Raw genomic sequence first — 19,436 nt, forward strand, 5'->3', positions numbered from 1 at the left:
CAGACTTCGGTGGCTCAGACTTAAGTCTTTGATGCCAGTATCCAATGCCTCTATTCCTGGCATTGTTGTCCTTCGCATCCAACAAGGTTATGAATTATTCTATATTGGGGTGACTATTTTCCAAAGAATTGGCTATATCATTTCCATAGCAGGTGTAAATCTGCTGAAAGCAATTTAAACAAAAACCAAAAAAAAAAAAAAAACCCACACACATTGGTCTAAATCCAGCCTGCATGGGAGGACCAGAATCAGGGCTGCCTCGTCTAATAATAGCCTGAAAATTAGGCTGCTGCTAATCTTCCCTACTTTGCATGATTGACAGCAGTGCACAAAGGCATTTGAATTAGCCGTTCACTCATTACTGGGGTTCATTTCCTCGCCGCCACCTCAACCCTACAAAATCAAAGAAAGCGAGTGATACCTACCATCTCTACATCAGAAACAGGTCCAAAACTGGTGACATAGATATCTGTTTTGACTTCGGTTACAGGACCTAATATATATGAAAAGGAAGGGAGCAAGGAAAATTGGAATGTTTCAGATTTAAAAGCAGGAAAGATTGTACTGGCAAAAAAAAGCCACATCTTATGCAATTGTCACTTTGACGATTCATTTGACTAATCGGAGGAAAATGCGCAGGCAGCATGTTCTTCCAACCAAGCCTGCTGAACTTGGAAATTATTGCATAATGTTGATTTTCATGCCATCTCTTGACTTACGTAAGTACACTGGTATAATTCAGAAATGCTTTTGCAATGCGTTGTCTCCTATTGACATGGGCAAGAAAATACATGCACATGAAGATCTGGGGAAAGCTCTTTTTTAAGGAGAAAGGTGGTCTGGTCCTTCAAACCATGCTTCACATTGGGTTAATGCAGGCTTCCTCAACCTCAGCCCTCCAGATGTTTTTGGCCTACAACTCCCATGATCCCTAGCTAGCAGGACCAGTGGTCAGGGATGATGGGAATTGTAGTCTCAAAACATCTGGAGGGCCGAGGTTGAGGAATCCTGGGTTAATGGAATATACAACTGCATTCGCAAAGACTCAGTTCAAATATAACACCAAACCATGGTTTGACACTAGAGGAGCAAACCCTATTCTCAGTTGCTCCCTTGTTCACACTCCCTCTTCCACTTTTGTGCTCCATCTGCTGCAGACCATTCCATTTGCCACAGACCATATTTTGCAGTTACATCCAAGCTAGCAAACTATGGTTTGTGCTTGTTTTGCAAATCAGTATTAACACCCTAAGATCAAATACTATTTTACAATCCCATTCTGCAACGTAGGTACATGCCATAGTTTGCCAGTTTGGGTGCAATGGCAAACTGGTTTACCAATAATCAGGAAGTAATTAATTGATAAGAGAGTGTAGAGGGGGAAGGATGGGGTAAAGGTCTGGGCACAGAGTTCATTCCTACATGTGAACCTATCCAGAGTGTGATTCAATCACACAAGAAATAGGAAACATAAAGAAGTTAGAATTCCCAATACACTCCTACCACACCTCACTCAGAATACACACAGGTCCCACTATGCACCTGCTCATTATGCAAAAATTCACTTATCTGGGGAGAAAGATTTGGACAAATCACCAAGCAGGATAATTCAGACAAATCAGGGAGACATTAGACAAATCAGATTTTCCCTCTGTCTCTCTTCTGCTGGTTGGCTGCAGGAAGAGAGCTCATGGATTAGAAATGTTCCCATAAGAAATAATGGCTCATTGTGTGAATGCTCACTTAACAAACGATTTCCTGGGAATGCATTGTGTTTGGAAGGTGCATTTATTGATGAGAATACTGTTGTCTCCAAACATTTTCTGGGTGGGGAATTTGCCCTCCAAGTCATTTGAGCTTAACATCCTTGACCACAATTAATGTCCTGGTTAATCATAGTTCACAGCGAAGGAAGGAGCAAAGTGGCTGGGCGTGCTGTCAAAATGCTCATACATATTTTATCTTAATAAGCCAAGTTATGGTTTATTAAGCCAAGTTAGGTAGCCAGCATGTTCACATACTGACCTGCAAAACAAGTCACCGGCATCTATTGTCCATTATAGCCTCTTAATACCCTACGCACCATTTTAGTTTTTCAAACAATTATAGCAAACAAAAAAAGCAACAGTGTCCATAATATTTCTACAAAACATATTTCTTATTAGATTTTTTTAAAAAACAAAACAAAACAAAAACCCAACATACTGGCTGACATTCTTTGCTGCCCCCAAAAGCTACTTTGTCTCAAGTAGGTATATTTGAAAGGCAGGATCTATCGGTGCTTGTTTGACCACATCCTTCTGTCCCCTTAAAGATACAAGCAACCATTATCCATAACACATTTATCACTTCAACCGCCCTGAAAGGCACACAGACTTACACTTAGGCAAGTCTGTGATTGGAAGGAATTATTTAGCTTGGCAGGTGGGAACCTCCACCATGCTATCTCCAGGTTCAAAATCTTTATAGTATCATGGGGGCAAACTTTGGTCCAATCTAGCAAAGCTTTTCTTGTGTTCTTATGACTTTAGCAGGTGGACAGGGATAATAATATAGATGGGTTCTGCTGCAAAACTGTGTATCTTAAAAAAGACCTCAGGCATATACAATGTTTATTTTTTTATTTGGTTAGTTGGTTAGTTAGTTAGTTAGTTAGTTAGTATACACACACACCCCTTCGTCCATAGATTCAGGGCAGTTCACAACATAAAGGTCTAATGCAGGAATCTCAACGTTATCAGTGATGGACCTACATTTTGGGGGCCCTGAAGCTTGAACTGTCACGGAAGCCATTTCACAACCAGCAATGAGGTCTGGGTAGCCACTGTTATCTTCTGCAATGGGCTTGTTCCACGACAGATCAGCACACCTTTATAATATCTGTGCTACTGACTCTCAAACTTTGGGATGGTTGAAATATATACAACAAATATATACAACTCAGATTGAGTCATGTGACTCTAATTGGGTCACAGTGTGGACTACTAAAGTCGCTTCTGGGGCCCCACCAGGATTAGGAGCCCTCAAGCTTAAGTTTCATTGTTGATTCATCCCTGATTCTTATTCTCTTTGGCTATACATAAGAGGAAGACGTTCCATATATTTCAAAGCCTTCAAACTTCCAGGCTGTTGGGTTCATTGGGCTCTTTTAAACAACTCTTGCAGCCTAGCAGGCACAATGTGACAACATTGTGAAGATTTTGTTGGAAGGTAAAGCGTGTTTGCCTTGTGCCTAACATTGTTGTGTGCGCAGATGTCACTTAGTGTCAAAATGCAGAAAGGAAGCATAAGCAATGAGAAAAGTGAAATTATTATTTCCCATTGGCCCGATATGGAGGTTTCAAGCTGCTAACTGAACACAGAACAAAAGCATGTAGATTTACCTCAGTTCACAGTTTGCAAATTACACCTAAGTGTTCAGTTAGGAAGAAGATGAATGCAGGAGTCACTAGAAGCTTTCCCCAACAAAGCAGCAATATACAAACTATGTTCAGATCACAGTCACCTCAATCAGCTTCCTGCAATTTTCTAGTTCAAAAGTCTTCACCTTCTATCTCTTTTTTTCTGACTTTCCATTTTTAATTCATAAGTCATCAAGATTGTGCAGCTGCTTGAAATCAGCTCCTGAAAGTTCCCACATCTTCCTGTTGAAATGACAGCTTTTCTGAACATGACTTTATTTGCTTAGCACAGCGTTGACAAACCTCTGGCCTATGGGCAAGATTAGGCTTGCCAGGCCTCCCTACTTCACCTGCAAGGCCATTTTGGACTCACTGTACATCTGGCTTGGATGTCCTTGTCATAAACTTGTTGCTTATTGCAGGGCATTTGATTCTATGTGTGTAAAGCTTTTGCATTGCTGGGTTCTCTTTTACACACCTGAAGATCTTGTATCAATGGTCAAGCTAACATGCCAAAGCACACAGAACTTAATTTTTCAACTGTCATTGGAAATCCATTGGATTGCTTTTGTCTGATTCAAAGCCAGCGGACCTGATACCTGCCAAAGTCTTCAAAGTGGGCAGAAATGAACTGACACAACAACTTCACAAGCTCATCGAAAAAATCTGAGAGAGAGAGGAGATCCCAGCAGACTTTAGGGATGCCAAAATTATCAACTTTTTTAAGGTGATAGAATGGATTGCAGAAACTATCGAGGCATCTTTTTATTAGCTGCGGCCGGCAAAATTCTTGTAAGGATCTTAGCAAACCATCTCCTAACTATATCTGAGGCTACCCTTCCTGAATCTCAAAATGGTTTTTGACTTTCTAGGGGGACAGTGGACATGATTTTCACTGCTTGACAGATTCAAGAAAAATGCAGAGAGCAAAACCATCCCCTGTATATGGCGTTTATCAACCTGACTACAGCCTTTGACACTGTAAATTGCAATGTCCTGTGGACTATCCTTCTGAAAACCGGCTGCCCAGATAAATTTGTGAATATCCTTCAGCTCCTCCATGATAATATGATAGAAACAATTGCAGATAACAATGGCTCTCAAAGTGAACCGTTCACAGTGCGATCAAGTGCTAAGCAGGGTTGTGTTATCGCCCCAACTCTATTAATTGTTTTCGTTGCCATGATCCTACACATTGTCAAAGGGAAACTCCTCACCAGGGTAGAAAACATATATCAACAGATGGAAAGCTCTTTAACTTGAGTAGGCTGGAAGCAAAGAGTAAGTTACCATAACTTCCGTCATAGAGCTTCAATGTGCTGATGACAATGTAGCGTGTGCACACTCAGAGGATGACTTCCAAACCATTCTAAATATCTTTGCAGAAGCCTACAAAATCTTGGCCTATCACTCAACATCCAAAAAACCCCAAGTGCAGCACCAACAAGGACAAAACAACCCCTCTGCAGTGCCACAAATCCAACTCAATGGTGTAACATTGGAGAGTGTCAATCACTTTTCGTACCTGGGCAGTTATCTTTCCACAAGGGCTGACATTGATGCTGAAATTCAGCATCGCCTGAGCTTGGCAAGTGCAGCTTTCTCCTGATTGAAGCACAGAGTGTTTGAGCACCAGGACATTCGCAGGGAAACCAAAATGCTTGTTTACAAAACTATTGTACTACCAACCTTACTGTATGCTTGTGAAACATTGACCACTTATAAATGCCATCACCACTGTCGAAGGAAGAGGAGTGCGGGGGGAGTGCACCGCCCCCGGCAGCGCAATCCCAGTGGGGTGCCATTGCAGCTTCCCCACCCACCCACGCTGGGTGCCACGCCCCAGGACTGTGCCATGCCCCTGCGGGTGGCACGCCAGCCCAGCCCCCACCTGCTCTCCACCCCCCAGTGCCAGAGCATGAAGCTCTGCCACTCGCCATCACCAACACCTCGAAAGATTCCATCAACGATGTCTCTGGAAAAAAAAAATCTATCACATGGGAAGACAGGCAAACAAATGCTAGAGTACTGGAAGAAGCAAAGATCACCAGTGTCGAAGCAATGATTCTTCAACATCAACTTTGTTGGACTGCTCGTGTTGTTCGCATGACTGATTATCGGCTTCCAAAGCAACTACTCTATTCCGAAATTAAAAATGGAAAGCGTAATGCTGGTGGTCAACAAAAGAGGTTTAAAGACTTTCTCAAGCCAAATCTTTAAAAATGTAGTATAAACACTGACAACTGGGAAACACTGACCTGTGAGTGCTCCAATTGGAGAACAGCCTTTACCAAAGGTGTCGTGTGTTTTGAAGATGCTCAAACTCAGGACAAAAGGAAGAAACATACTAAGAGGAAGGCACATTTGGCAAACCCTCACCATGATCAACTCCCGCCCGGAAACCTATGTCCTCACGGTAGAAGGATGTGTGGATCCAGAATTGGCCTCCAGAGTCACTTACGGACTCACTGTTAAGACCATGTTCATGGAAGACAATCTTACTCAGCTATGAGTGATCTCCAAAGAAGAAGAAGAAGACATGTTCAATGGTAGAGGCCTGGCTGGAAAGCTTAAAACTCACCAATGCTACATAGTATGAGACAGAATGAAGAAAAGGAAATACGAATTGGCTCCACCCCATAGCTTGACCAAATGTGGCTAGGAGCTAGGTGGAGTAATAGATCTTAACAAAGTGTAGACTTGCACAAGCTGGCCATCTTCTGTTTTGACTTGAAATGTCCGTTTTGAGCTTCTCAGAAGTATGTAAAGGCAAGAAGCGGGTGGGGAGCGCTGGCCCGCAATGATGCCCACCAGAGAGGTGCCAGAACTGCAAACCTATGCACATCAACTGAAAAAACACTGATTAAAGCCTCTATAGATACATTTTTTTAAGCCCACCTTCCTTCTATTGCTTCCCTCCCTCTGCTTCCTGCGCTACTGATTGTTCGTTCTTTTTGGCAGAGACCTGCTCTCTCTTTTTTAATGTGTTGTTCTCTAGAATTTCATGTGTCATAAAAGCACTATGAAAATTAAATAATGATATACTTTGAACCACCCAGTGCATGCAACACGTATAGCCAGCAATGGGAAACATCCATAGTAAAATCTACTAACTAAACCTCGAGCTAATCCGAAGGGAGTACACATACTCTGAAGCGTGAGACCAAAAGTAGTGAGGAATTTTTTAGGAATTCAAAGATGAATTTAACACCATTTCAGACAGTACAGAACACCCTGGGTGCCAGCTTGCATGCTGAAGTGCAAGACGCAAACATGAAATGCCAGTCAGGACCTGCTTATCCTTAATACCTAAATTTATTTTGGTTTAGAACTTAACATACCCAGGCCACGTGGCACAACAAGGTGTTACTGAGGGAAATTGTTTTATTATCACATTAAAAAGAAAAAAAAGAAAACATGTGCTCACAATACAGATGAATATTCAGATGCTAAGGTATACAGTTATTACAGGAGAGCAAGCTAATGCTGGGCTGGAGAAAATTAAAAGCTGCTTCTTGGTGGACCTTCTAAAAAAAATCCCTGTTTGCATTCTTGCATTCTAGGAACTATTTATAGATTCAGTGGTGAACATTTTTAATGTCAGCTAAATAGTAGGGGAGCTTTACACACACACTGCAATGGCCACTGTCAAGTATGAATCACAGCTCAGAGGAGCAAACATTCCAAAGAATGGAAAGCAACTGAGTGCAAAATCCAATTATTATTCAGTTTCACATCAGACAGGGAGAGTGTCCAGCGATTGCCCCACCCCCCACCTCACGTTGGCTGCCAAGCCTCACTCTTCTGCCGCTCATTTTCAGCTGAGATTATAACAGGCAAACTGGGGACAGAAGAACAGAAAAAGACAGTTTCGGTATGGGAAGGCACAACCATTTGGAGCAGGCAGATCTGTAACTTCCCAGCAAATTACGTCTTCAAATTGATAATAAATATTTATGAATATAAAATGCTTTTATAAGTGGGCAGTTGCATTTCTCTCTTTCCTACTCAGATATCTAGGCTGGTTGCTCAAGAGCAGCAACAGACTTCCAATTCATTAGTATTCCAAGTCTCCTTTGCCTGCACTTGCTCCTTGTTGGTTTCTCAGCCCAATTCAAGGGGCTGCCTTGAAAGCCCGCAAGAGCCTTTGTCCTGCGCACCTTACCGAGCATCTCTAATATGCTGCTTCCTGTTCTATAAGAACTGGTGTCGCCTAGTGATGCGTAAGGATTATATAACCTATCTGAATCTCTTTGAACACTTGAAAGCACTAAGTAACACTTAGCATTTATAATTCTTTGAATGTGACCTTGCACCAGGTCCCATTACTGGCGCGAGGCAGAGTCGGGACTTCTCTAAGATGGTCTGGTACTTATTCTTTTTTTTCCATAATGCATTTAATTCACACACAAAGTATTTATATCCTGCTTCCCCAGTTCTTATCCAGGATGCCCAGGGTGGTGAACACCACCAGAATTTAAAGCACACACATACAGAGACACAAGCTTACAGAAAGAGCAGATTTTTTAAAATAAATAAATAAATAAAGATAAACTTTTGGCATTCAGTAACCAGAAAGGCCTGCCAGCACACACACACACACACACACACACACACACACACAAAATTCACTTTGTGCAAAATACCAACACTGACAGCTCTCTTGGGACAGAGAGTACTATCAATTGGGTGCTGCCACAGAGATGGCCTTTTCCTGAATCCCCTCCAACAACATCTATGGCAGACAAATGAGAGGAATCAAGAGAAGAAGAAGAGTTTGGATTTGATATCCCGCTTTATCACTACCCGAAGGAGTCTCAAAGCGGCTAACATTCTCCTTTCCCTTCCTCCCCCACAACAAACACTCTGTGATGTGAGTGGGGCTGAGAGACTTCAGAGAAGTGTGACTAGCCCAAGGTGACCCAGCAGCTGCATGTGGAGGAGCGGAGACGCGAACCCGGTTCACCAGATTACGAGTCTACCGCTCTTAACCACTACACCATGCTGGCTCCCCAGAAGTCCTGTGCAGGCAGACAGGCTCATAAAGTTAGAGCTAGTGGTGACTGGTGCCCATTTGGGCTGGTAGGATGGGAGGCAGGGAGGTCAGCAGTGGGTGGCACCACAGCCAATGACAGGCAGAGCCACCCTCTGACTGGTTGCAAGTAAGAAACGAGGCAGCCTGGGGCTTACAGAGGGTACACTGAAATTGGTGGGTCAATACCTCGTTTGCCCTAATGAAACCGCTTCTATTCCTGGAAGTATTTTGGTCCCAACTGTTTAGGGTGTAAGTATCAAATTTAAGTTTTTAACCTTTCAGTTTGCTGTTAGTGTTCCTATGGGATTTTGAACCTGTGCATCGATTTGAGCATGGCTTATATACAAAAGGAACTAACCTACACACACAGACACACGTGCACCCAGAAGAGAAAATGTTCACCACAGCCACAAAACTATGAAGTCAGCTTATATTTGCCACTTGTTTTGTATAACTGTATGCCCTACTCACGGAAAAAATGGTGTTTTTGTCTGCAGAGCTGCAAAAATAGACTTGAAATGGTTTCTCAACACACATTCAAGCTTATATATCTGTAGCAACACTACCTAGGAATTTGGTTGTGCACTTTTTTAAAAAGAAAACTGCAATTCTCAGGAGGTTGTAGTAAAACTGTATGCTTGTATGGCAGGTCTTCAGAATCACAGAAGCTCTGTAGCCCTGCTGCTGAGTAGTCTATGCAGTACCAAAAAGATCTATTTTATTGGTATGGTTTTGAAGCCGCACCCTGCATATTCCTTAGTGAGGAAGGTCATAAGAAACCTCCTCTTAAAGTTTGTATGCCATTATCGGTTTTTCTTTTCTGCAGTGAGTAGTCTCAGACAAGGGTGTGGTGTTTAATATGATAGGAAGACAAATATCAACCTCTCCGCCAAGTTCCCCTCACAAGCTGAGACCATGCTTGAGGACCTGTCCAGAATCCCATGAAGCAAGGTTAGCCAGCATAGAATTGGATTGCAGATGTTGTTGGACTATAATCCCTGACCATTGGCCTGATGGGAGTTCATCTGTAAAGCAACTCATTGGCCACCACATGCAGAGGTTACACAATAGGTATGTGCTGGGACACCTCCATAAACAAAAAAATATGATGTCTACATAGAAAGCATCCCCCGAGGAAAATAAGTTTGAAAACATTGCTCTAGAGGAGATATACTGAAGACCGCAACCACATCTATGACATCTTCCTGATTCAAAGAAGGTCGTTTGAAGAAATTATGAGGTAATTCGCTTTTCACTGTTATTCAACACTCAGCCTATCAGCTAAAGATGCCAACAAGGTTGATAACTGGGGCCAATTTCGTGAGCAGGACACCTGTCCACTGGGGACAGTGCTAAGAATACCATCTAATTTTGCCAAGGTCACTGAGCAGTAGACAGATGGTAATAACTTCAGTCACTACCAACCTGGGGAAAAAATCAAGAAAGACAACGTATAGGTAAATACTACAGTAGTCCCATATCTTTTTAGCAGTCATCCAGTTTTGCCATTTGGACAGCTGCCTGGAAAACCGATCAGCCTCACTTCATGGCTTAAATGACACTGACAATTTTGTTTTTCAGGTAAGCAGAATAAGTTTATAACCAAAGCATGAAGCCAATTGTATGGATGAATTTTTGGAACACTTGTGGTATAAAAAAAATATCTCTGAAGAATCGTAGAAAACCACATTCTTTGCATTTCCAGTTTTTCACTTGTTTTCTGACAGGCTAGGTATCAAGGCTTAAATCAAAGCTTGCACTGAATACAGGTGAGGAGCATTTCGCATGGGGGTTCCGTTCCCAGCCCACACGCACATAGGTGGAGTGCATATAAGTGCGCCCCACCCCATTATACCATCTTCTGCTCTTCTGGATCCAAAAGGATCCCTGTGTTGGTGACTGCATGTCATATTTGACATTAGCTATAAAGGTAAAGGTAAAGGGACCCCTGACCATCAGGTCCAGTCACGGATGACTCTGGGGTTGCGGCGCTCATCTCACTTTATTGGCCAAGGGAGCCGGCTTACAACTTCCGGGTCATGTGGCCAGCATGACTAAGCCGCTTCTGGCGAACCAGAGCAGCGCACGGAAATGCCGTTTACCTTCCTGCTAGAGTAGTACCTATTTATCTACTTGCACTTTGACATGCTTTCGAACTGCTGGGTGGGCAGGAGCTGGGACCGAGCAATGGGAGCTCACCCTGTCACGGGGATTCGAACTGCCGACCTTCTGATTGGCAAGCCCTAGGCTCTGTGGTTTAACCCACAGCGCCACCCATGTCCCTTGCTATTAGCTATAAGGCAGGTAAAAATATGACTGGGCCAAAAGCTGGCTAGAGGCTTCATCAGGTGATGAATGGCACACACAAAACATTTTGCAAGCATTATTATTATTATTACCCATTCTTTACTCTAACGTGCTAGAGCAAGTGACAGCAATTCAAAATACAACATTTTTAAAAGTTTAAAACAATCAGCATCAAATGATGTAGTCGCTTCCCAGTTCACAAGCTCCTGAACCAGCCCTCATTATATTTATCATTAACTGCAACCACGTACACACCCCTGCTGCAATTATCTGTCTGGTTACTGGCGAAGGAACTTAAGATCAAATCGTATTTTTTAAATAATAAAAAGGGGATTAGAACTCCTGCAGAGAAAAGTCTTTTGATCCAGGGTAAATGCAGTCACGTTTTCCAAAGGGTGAAGTTCTTTGGAGTATTATAATTATTACATTTTCTCTGAGCTGTCAAAGCACTTTGCGTATATCATCACAGTAATTGTTAAAAGAAGCCTTTAAGGTAGGTCAGTATATTTAAACCCATATTACGGATCAGGACTGGGGGGCAAAACTCCCAGTATGCACAACAACTTCTTGCCAACGATCTTCAAAATATTAAATAGATAAGAAGGGAGGAAAAATATGCAGGGAGTTAAGTGGAGCAGAATACCAGTCAGCAGAAAATAGGATAAGCACCCCTCCACCCAGACTTGGCCTTTGCCAAAAATGTTTTTCATTTTCAAATAAAAGAACACAGAGGCTTTTTAAGGCTCATTTGCGCCTAACACCTAGATTGCTCTTATGAGATAGGGGCTGAGAGACTGCAACATGATATTTCGGCATTTGTCCTGTGTTCAGTGCAATCCTATGCATGCCTACTCAGAAGGAAGCTCTGTTGTGTGACAGTGGGGCTTAGCAATCCTAGCCATACCACAATGTGAGTTCCGCTAAAAACGACAGAGTTTTCTTTAGAGAAAATGTTTCTGCTTCTGAGTAAACACAAGCAGAATTTCTCCATAGATCATTCTTATCCAGTTTTCTTCCCCACTTATCACAAGGGATCATTCCTTGGCAAGTGAAATGTGTGCTCATTGACTAGGTAGGTTTCTCTGGTAAAGCAGGGCTAAATCCACATCCTTTAAGCATACACCATATGCTTAAAGTACACCCAACGTGCATTACTTCCCCCAAAGAATGCTGGGAACTGTAGCCTACCCCCTTACAGAACTGCAATTCCCAGCACCCTTAACAAACTACATTTCCCAGGATTTGGGGTGGGGGAGCCATGTGCTTTAAATTTAAGGGACCCAGGTGGCGCTGTGGGTTAAACCACAGAGTCTAGGGCTTGCTGATGAGAAGGTCAGCGGTTCGAATCCCTGCGACGGGGTGAGCTCCCGTTGCTCGGTCCCAGCTCCTGCCCACCTAGCAGTTCGGAAACACGTCATAGTGCAAGTAGATAAATAGGGACCGCTCCAGCGGGAAGGTAAATGGCGTTTCCGTGCGCTGCTCTGGTTCGCCAGAAGTGGCTTTGTCATGCTGGCCACATGACCCGGAAGCTGTCTGCGGACAAACGCTGGCTCCCTCGGCCTATAGAGCGAGATGAGCGCCGCAACCCCAGAGTCGGACACGACTGGACCTGATGGTCAGGGGTCCCTTTACCTTTACCTTACCTAGCCATGTGCTTTAAATGTGCATTGAGTGTGCTTTAAAGTGCACATTCAGCTTTTCTTGTTAAGTTTGCTTTCATGTACTAGTCTCCCATCCTTTTTTTGTCCCAAATCCTTCACTTAGAAATTACCGAGCGCTTTGTGTGTGTGTGGCTATAAGCATCACTGCAGTCCCCCTGATTATTTCCTTCTGAAAGAACAGTAAACTCTAGTGATAAGTGGGAGTGGATAAGCTATGCTGTTGCATTAAATTAGTAACAATTAAAATGGCATGTTAAAGATTAAGGCGACCATCTGGGTAATACTTACAAGCTTGCAAATCCCATTGAAGAGAAGGCAAACTTGTAAGTCGTGTCAGGGCTACATCCTTTAATCAGTATCTGTGAGGAACAGCCACCAAATCCAACCTGAGAACACTTAACACTTAAATCAACCATAAAAAACCTAATTACAGTTATAGAGTAACCAATCCATAATCACTCGTGACATGTACAGTATATATCAAACTTCAAGTGGACAAAGTGCATTGCATGCAACGTCTTCGTAGCTCTTACAACAACGCTAGATGGTTGGTCTGTATTATTATTATTATTATTATTATTATTATTATTATTATTATTATTGGCTTGTCTAGTAAATTGACAGCTCAGGTGAAACTTTTGGTATGAATAATTCAGTAGGACAGGTTACAGCTAGGTAGCCATGTTGGTCTGCCATAGTCAAAACAAAATAAAAAATAAAAAAAATCCTTCCAGTAGCACCTTAGAGACCAACTAAGTTTGTTCTTGGTATGAGCTTTCGTGTGCATGCACACTTCTTCAGATACCTTCTGTAGGACAGGGATCCTGTGTCCCTCCAAAAGTTGATGAATTCCAATTCCCATCTTCCCTAGCATTGACCATGGTGACTATGTATGAGGGGAGAACTGGGGTCCAGTATCGCTTGAAAGCCCACAAGTCTTCCATCCTTTGGGAAAGCACTGGATACAGCACAAGAAGTTGTACTATGCGGTGATTTGGTAGCCTTTCTAGAACTGAGCGATGGGGAATGTAAGGAGCCAAATAAGCAGGTGCAATTATAACACTGGTGTACTACGAGCTTGAACAACAAATAAATAGTGAGTGTTTGAGAAACAAGGCCAGCGGCCTAAATTGATATAGCCCATGGCCACAAAATGGCTACCCCATTTGCTCCTCACAAATCCATTGCTGAAGTGTTGGGTCGTTGTTTTTTTAATTGCTCAATGCACTTTTTGTTAAAATAATAACCCTGAGGTTTCTGCTTCTTTCTTTCATTACTACTGACTGTCCTTCCTTCTGTTAGGGAGATTGGCCCAAGATGGTTGGCTGACAATTGTTTTCCTTAACTGAGAGCTCATCAATTTTGTTAGCCATCAATTTTGAGATGGTGGCATATCTCAGCTATGAGGAAGGAACTGATGAACGTGTGTGCACGCACACGAGCATAATCCAAAGGGGGTCAGAGAGAGAAAATTGAAGATGGTAGAACCATCAAATCCTGCTGGGCTTTTTATAGCCCTTCCTTTTATTCAGGAATATGTTGGGGAAACCATGAGTAGACTTCATGCCCCACCGGCAAACTCCTCTCTCTGTTTATGGAGAGGAAGATCAGCAAAATGCTACGACCCTTGGGATGCCCATCCAGAAACCATAGAATTACATTCTGAAAGTTCCAGTTACAGGTAGGTAGCCGTGTTGGTCTGCCATAGGCAAAACAAAATAAAATAAAAAATTCCTTCCAGTAGCACCTTAGAGACCAACTAAGTTTGTTCTTGGTATGAGCTTTCGTGTGCATGCACACTTCTTCGGGCATCTGAAGAAGTGTGCATGCACACGAAAGCTCATACCAAGAACAAACTTAGTTGGTCTCTAAGGTGCTACTGGAAGGAATTTTTTATTTTATTTTATTCTGAAAGTTAACAGTGACATTGTAAATTTGAACAGCTGTAGTTAAAGGCCCTTAAGAAAATAGGAAGCTGCCCTATACCAAGTCAACCCACTGGTGTATCTAACTCAGTATCACCTACTCTAGACTGAACAGCTGTAGTTCTCCAGTGTTTCAGGTAGGGGTCTATCCCAATTGTTCTGCATGTACAGTAGTACCTCGGGTTAAGAACTTAGTTTGTTCTGGAGGTCCGTTCTTAACCTGAAACTGTTCTTAACCCAAGGTACCACTTTAGCTAATGGGGCCTCCCGCTGCTGCTGTGCTGCCGCTGCACAATTTCTGTTCTCATCCTGAAGCAAAGTTCTTAACCCAAGGTACTATTTCTGGGTTAGCGGAGTCTGTAACCTGAAGCGTCTGTAACCTGAAGCATCTGTAACCCAAGGTACCACTGTAATTCAGTTGCTTTGCCACTGAACTATAGCCCTCCTCTGCTTCAAAGGTAGAGATATGGCTGATCAGTGAATTACTGCTGAGGCGCCAGGTTTTCAAGGACCAATCAATACATCTGTGCTCATGGTGCCTATAAATATGAGTGTGTGTGTCCCCCCCAGCAAAAATTGGTGGGCTCAACTCCCACTGACTTTAATGACCGCTCCTACTACAAATCAAACACAGGGTCTGAGAAACTATTAAAGAACTTTTGCTCAGTTTGCAAGTAATTTGAAAATGAGTTAATATATTAAAATAGACACTTTAGCATGTTAATTCACGAAGAACTTTGTTCTTGCCTCATCTGTCTTGACTCTCCCAACTCCAAATATATGGCAAATCCTGAAGACTTTGGGGTATTTTGTTTGTTTCCCACATTCATATTCCCTCTCTACATTCATGGTGAGAAGCTTGGAGTGTATTAGAATTAAAGATAATAAGACATCACTGGTGTATCAAACTGGTAGCATGATAGTCAAAATGCAATAAAATGTTTTTTAAAAAAATAATAATAATACGTAGAGGCTGTAAATCCTGCAGTCAGTAAAAAAGGAAATTTCCAAGTTCACAATGCATAAGTTCATTAACTGTATGCATAAATGCCCTCCTAAATCAAAGAGTATGTACCTGTTCTTTTTATAGAGATAAATGAAGCTCTTTTGGACAGTCTGTATACAGGCCTTGTCCAAGGTTCTGAAAGGTTTTTCCAAAGCCCTATCACTGCCTTGCTATACAGAAGATCAGCAGAAGATGGACAGCTCCATTTCCCCCAATTCTTAACTAGGAGGATCTGGCAGGGGATGGCTCCATAAACTGAGCTATTTCTGCAGGTCCCTGCACCAGGCACAGAATCAACCATGTGAGGATACAGTATCTTGCAAGGAAAGAGCAACCCATTGGCAGGAATCTATCAGCAAACTATTCCACTTAAGTTATTTGAGTGAGACTCATGCTTTCTAACTTACAGCTATACTTCGTGGTCATATAATGTAGTTGGCGAGAGTCTGACTTGCTTTTGCACATTTGAATAATGTAGTGTCAGGTGTTCTGCTAATGAACAAGTGCTGTGCATCATCCTAAATCGTCTCAGTGAAATACGCCACATTTATTTTAATATATATATATTTTTGAGGCAAACCAAGATAACAACTTCTTCCAAAGCAAAGTTGTTAAGCCAAAGCTTTTGATGACAAGAAGTCTTTCCTTTTATCTCATCTTCTCTTTCTTTCGAAATACAACCATTTCCTTAATACTGGGTGAAATATAGCTGGTGGCCAATAAATATTGTTTCCCATGGTTAACCAGAGTTAATGATTTGCTGTGAATGTACAGATCTCACTTGCCTTGCATCTCCCCGCTAGTGTGCACAAGAAACAAACCCGAATCCCTGGCTTAATGTTACCTTCAAACTGGGTATCATAATTTGTTTCACTCCAAACAAACCCTGAGGAATAAATCAAGAGCAAACTCTGGCTACAGATTTAGGTTTGATTGGAATGAAATAAATTATGCTGCTAAGCCAGGGATCATGGTTTGTTTCTCCCACACACCAGTGGGAAGGATCAAAGCAGGCAGGGATTGGCATGGTTTACTGCAATGTATGAACTAGGACCATGTTTCTGTATTTCAGTGAAGTGTTGTAATGAAGGACTGATATAAACGAGTTTGTTCCAGATGTTGCAAAGAACCAATGTGACTCTTTTTAGCACAAACCAATGCTGATTTTAAAGAATTACTATTGAGTGATAAATTGATGACTATTAAGGAACAGCAGCTATCAGATTACAAACATAAAATAGCAAGTGGTGTGCGATTACAAAATACAGGCTATCAAATATTGATAATTAAATATGGAACATAGTTTTTTTAATATTTGACATCAAGTCTCAAATTCTTTTTTTTCCCCTTTAAAGTACCAAACTAATCATGCTCAGTAACTGGCATTTGTTTCACATTATTATGTAAGTCATTTATAACATATACAGTTGAAGGAGAAGCCAGAAATTGTGTATGTTTCTGAAAGAGACCTACAGCAAATTGAATTCCTTTCTTGCTGAGATCAGAAGCTATGATTGACAACATTTTTACAGGAGTCACATGAATTTATCTTTATCATGTGGCCTGCATCAGCTTATATTCTGGCTAGTTTATCCAGTAGTTTTTTTTCCTTAAGCATAGCTTTAAACACAAGCCTAAATCCCTCCTTGGTATCCTGAAATTCACAGATTCAGAACTCTTGGTGGGTTCAATGCTCCACGTACACTAACTATAGTAGAACTGGGTTTAACTGGGTTAAAACTAATTTAACAAAAGGGGGGAGACCAAGAAAACATGATATTAAAAAAGGAAAGAAAAATACACAGTGCCAATAAACACTGTCAGCTGACATTGGTAATACAATATCAAGCAGTACTTCCATCCAAGATTGAACTTATAAGTCAATAAAAGCCCTCCAGATGTCCAAATGGGTATCCAACTATAGTAGAACTGTAATTGCACTACAGCATGAAAATCCCAATCACTTACTATCCATCAACATTACAAAAATATTTCAGGTAACAGTGCAGAGAAAACACAACTTAGTTACATTTTGAGATCCTATCTAGCTATAAATCAACAGCTGTTCCAAAGTGCTCGTTAGGAGCACATGGGTGAGTCACCTACTCCAAAAAATCAAATAAAGAATGGTTCGAGAGCTGTCTTACACTCATTGCCCATTCCATCACAATACACTTCCTGCCAGATGAATAAATGCCCAGTTAATTGGTGACCTTAAGGAATATCTATGTCCTGAGAGACAATGACTCTTTTCCTGCTTCATTTCCCTTTTAACAATAGAGAAGGAAGGTCCAGCTTCAAAGTCAACTCCCATACTAGTTGGTCACTGCAAGTAACAGTAATGACTGCTCACCCTGCCCTTTGAGGGGGGCAGCATCTGTGACCTGCCACAGGCTCCCCAGGCTCCTGGAGACACACCTTGGCTGGCTGGCCATTGCTCCATCCCCTGGGATGGCCACCAAGGCTGCAGGGTTCCTGCCTGGCCCTGGTTTGAATTAGCCAATCGGTGGCGGCCAGGGGGGCGGAGCCGGGGGCCAGGTAAGGAGGCTCCTGCCGACGCAGCCCTCACAGTTGGTGCAGAGTGTCACCCACCCTACCCCCCCTCTAACTGTTTTAAGGTTGTTGCAGGTTAACTTTTTCCTTTTCAGGTCCACAGGCATTGCTAAAGTCACACGATGGTTGCTGTTTCCCAGATTGTGTTTCCCAGATTCCGCAGGTTTTGCCTTCCCCGTCACAATTGTCACAACTTTTGTGGTTTTAGGGCTTGGGCGGTATTCTTTAGTCCGTTAGCGGAATGGAGGGGTAGTGTGGTTGCACACCCCTCACGCAGTGGTGTTAGCAGGGCCCTGTTAGAGGGGTTTTCGCAGGGAGTCACTGGCCATGAGTGCTCGGTGTATGGTCAAACTCCCAGAACTGGGGGGGGGAGCTGCGTAAATGTCCGTTTTGCAGTCTCCCCCATATTTCCTGCATTGCCCCTGCCCAGCCTCAGTCCCCAATTGGTTGCGGACTAATTTTAATCCCATAACTACTGCATTGTGTCTTGTTTTACTCGGGCCTATCTCCCGGGGGTGATGGGTCTGTGGCTGGGCACACAAAGCCCAACCCATTGGTCTGACTGATCAAGTAAAATTCACCTATAAAGCATGGAGGAAGAGAGGGGGGGAGGAGAGAGGATTGGAGAGGAGAATACCTATCATGGTTCCAATCCTGTTGTAATTGAATGGACATTCATACTTCCAAAGTTTAAAGTTCCAGCGCAGCAAATGACTATCAATGAAGATTTGAAAGAGAAGTTAGGGGTTTTTTATCATTTGGTTTCTTTTCTGTATTGACTGTCATTTTGGGAGCCAGTGTGGTGTAGTGGTTAAGAGCGGTAGACTCGTAATCTGGTGAACCGGGTTCGCGTCTCCACTCCTAAACATGCAACTGCTGGGTGACCTTGGGCTAGTCACACTTCTTTGAAGTCTCTCAGCCCCACTCACCTCACAGAGTGTTTGTTGTGGGGGAGGAAGGGAAAGGAGAATGTTAGCCGCTTTGAGACTCGTTCGGGTAGTGATAAAGCAGGATATCAAATCCAAACTCCTCCTCTTCTTCTTTTAATACCTCTGTCTCTCTATGTTTCCCAGTAAAAATACCTCTTTTGGGTATAAACTCTAAGAAGAAGCAGAGGGTGGATAACCAGGGGTGTCTAGAACTAACAGTGCCTGGGGGTTGGGCTGATGGCTGTTAGAACCATTCATACACCCACTTTTAAAAAGCAGGGTGGTACAAATCCCCTTCTCTAGATGAGCAAGCTGATAGCACTTCCTACTCATTTTTCAGCATTTTACCCTATAAATGCTAAGAAGTGTACTGACTGGGACTAATTTTAAGAGTCTAAGGCAATGTTGCAATTGATGAAATCTCTTCTGAAGCCAAGATGGTTTTAGATTTCTTTGAATCTGGGTACATTCCATCTTTAGGAAATCAGCAGAAAGCCAACAGTATCTCCACATTCCAGGAAAACTATATGACAAAATTACTGATAAGGAAATATTTATCAGGGGTGGGGAGTTTGGAAAACATCCAGGCTTCAGCAGACACTTACACTTCATTCTGCTC

General features: G+C 42.5%; 1 protein-coding gene across 1 annotated transcript in view; it reads right to left on the reverse strand.

The window, feature by feature from the left end:
• The window catches only part of GABRA4 (gamma-aminobutyric acid type A receptor subunit alpha4), a 68,923-nt gene that overhangs the window by 34,258 nt on the left and 15,229 nt on the right, over nt 1-19,436 (reverse strand). The window contains exon 3 of the mRNA XM_033160938.1: nt 426-493. Within this exon, the coding sequence (XP_033016829.1) occupies nt 426-493 (68 nt within the window). The remainder of the gene's footprint in view (nt 1-425; nt 494-19,436) is intronic.

The sequence above is a fragment of the Lacerta agilis genome, chromosome 9, assembly GCF_009819535.1.
Source record: "Lacerta agilis isolate rLacAgi1 chromosome 9, rLacAgi1.pri, whole genome shotgun sequence".
NCBI lineage: Eukaryota > Metazoa > Chordata > Lepidosauria > Squamata > Lacertidae > Lacerta > Lacerta agilis.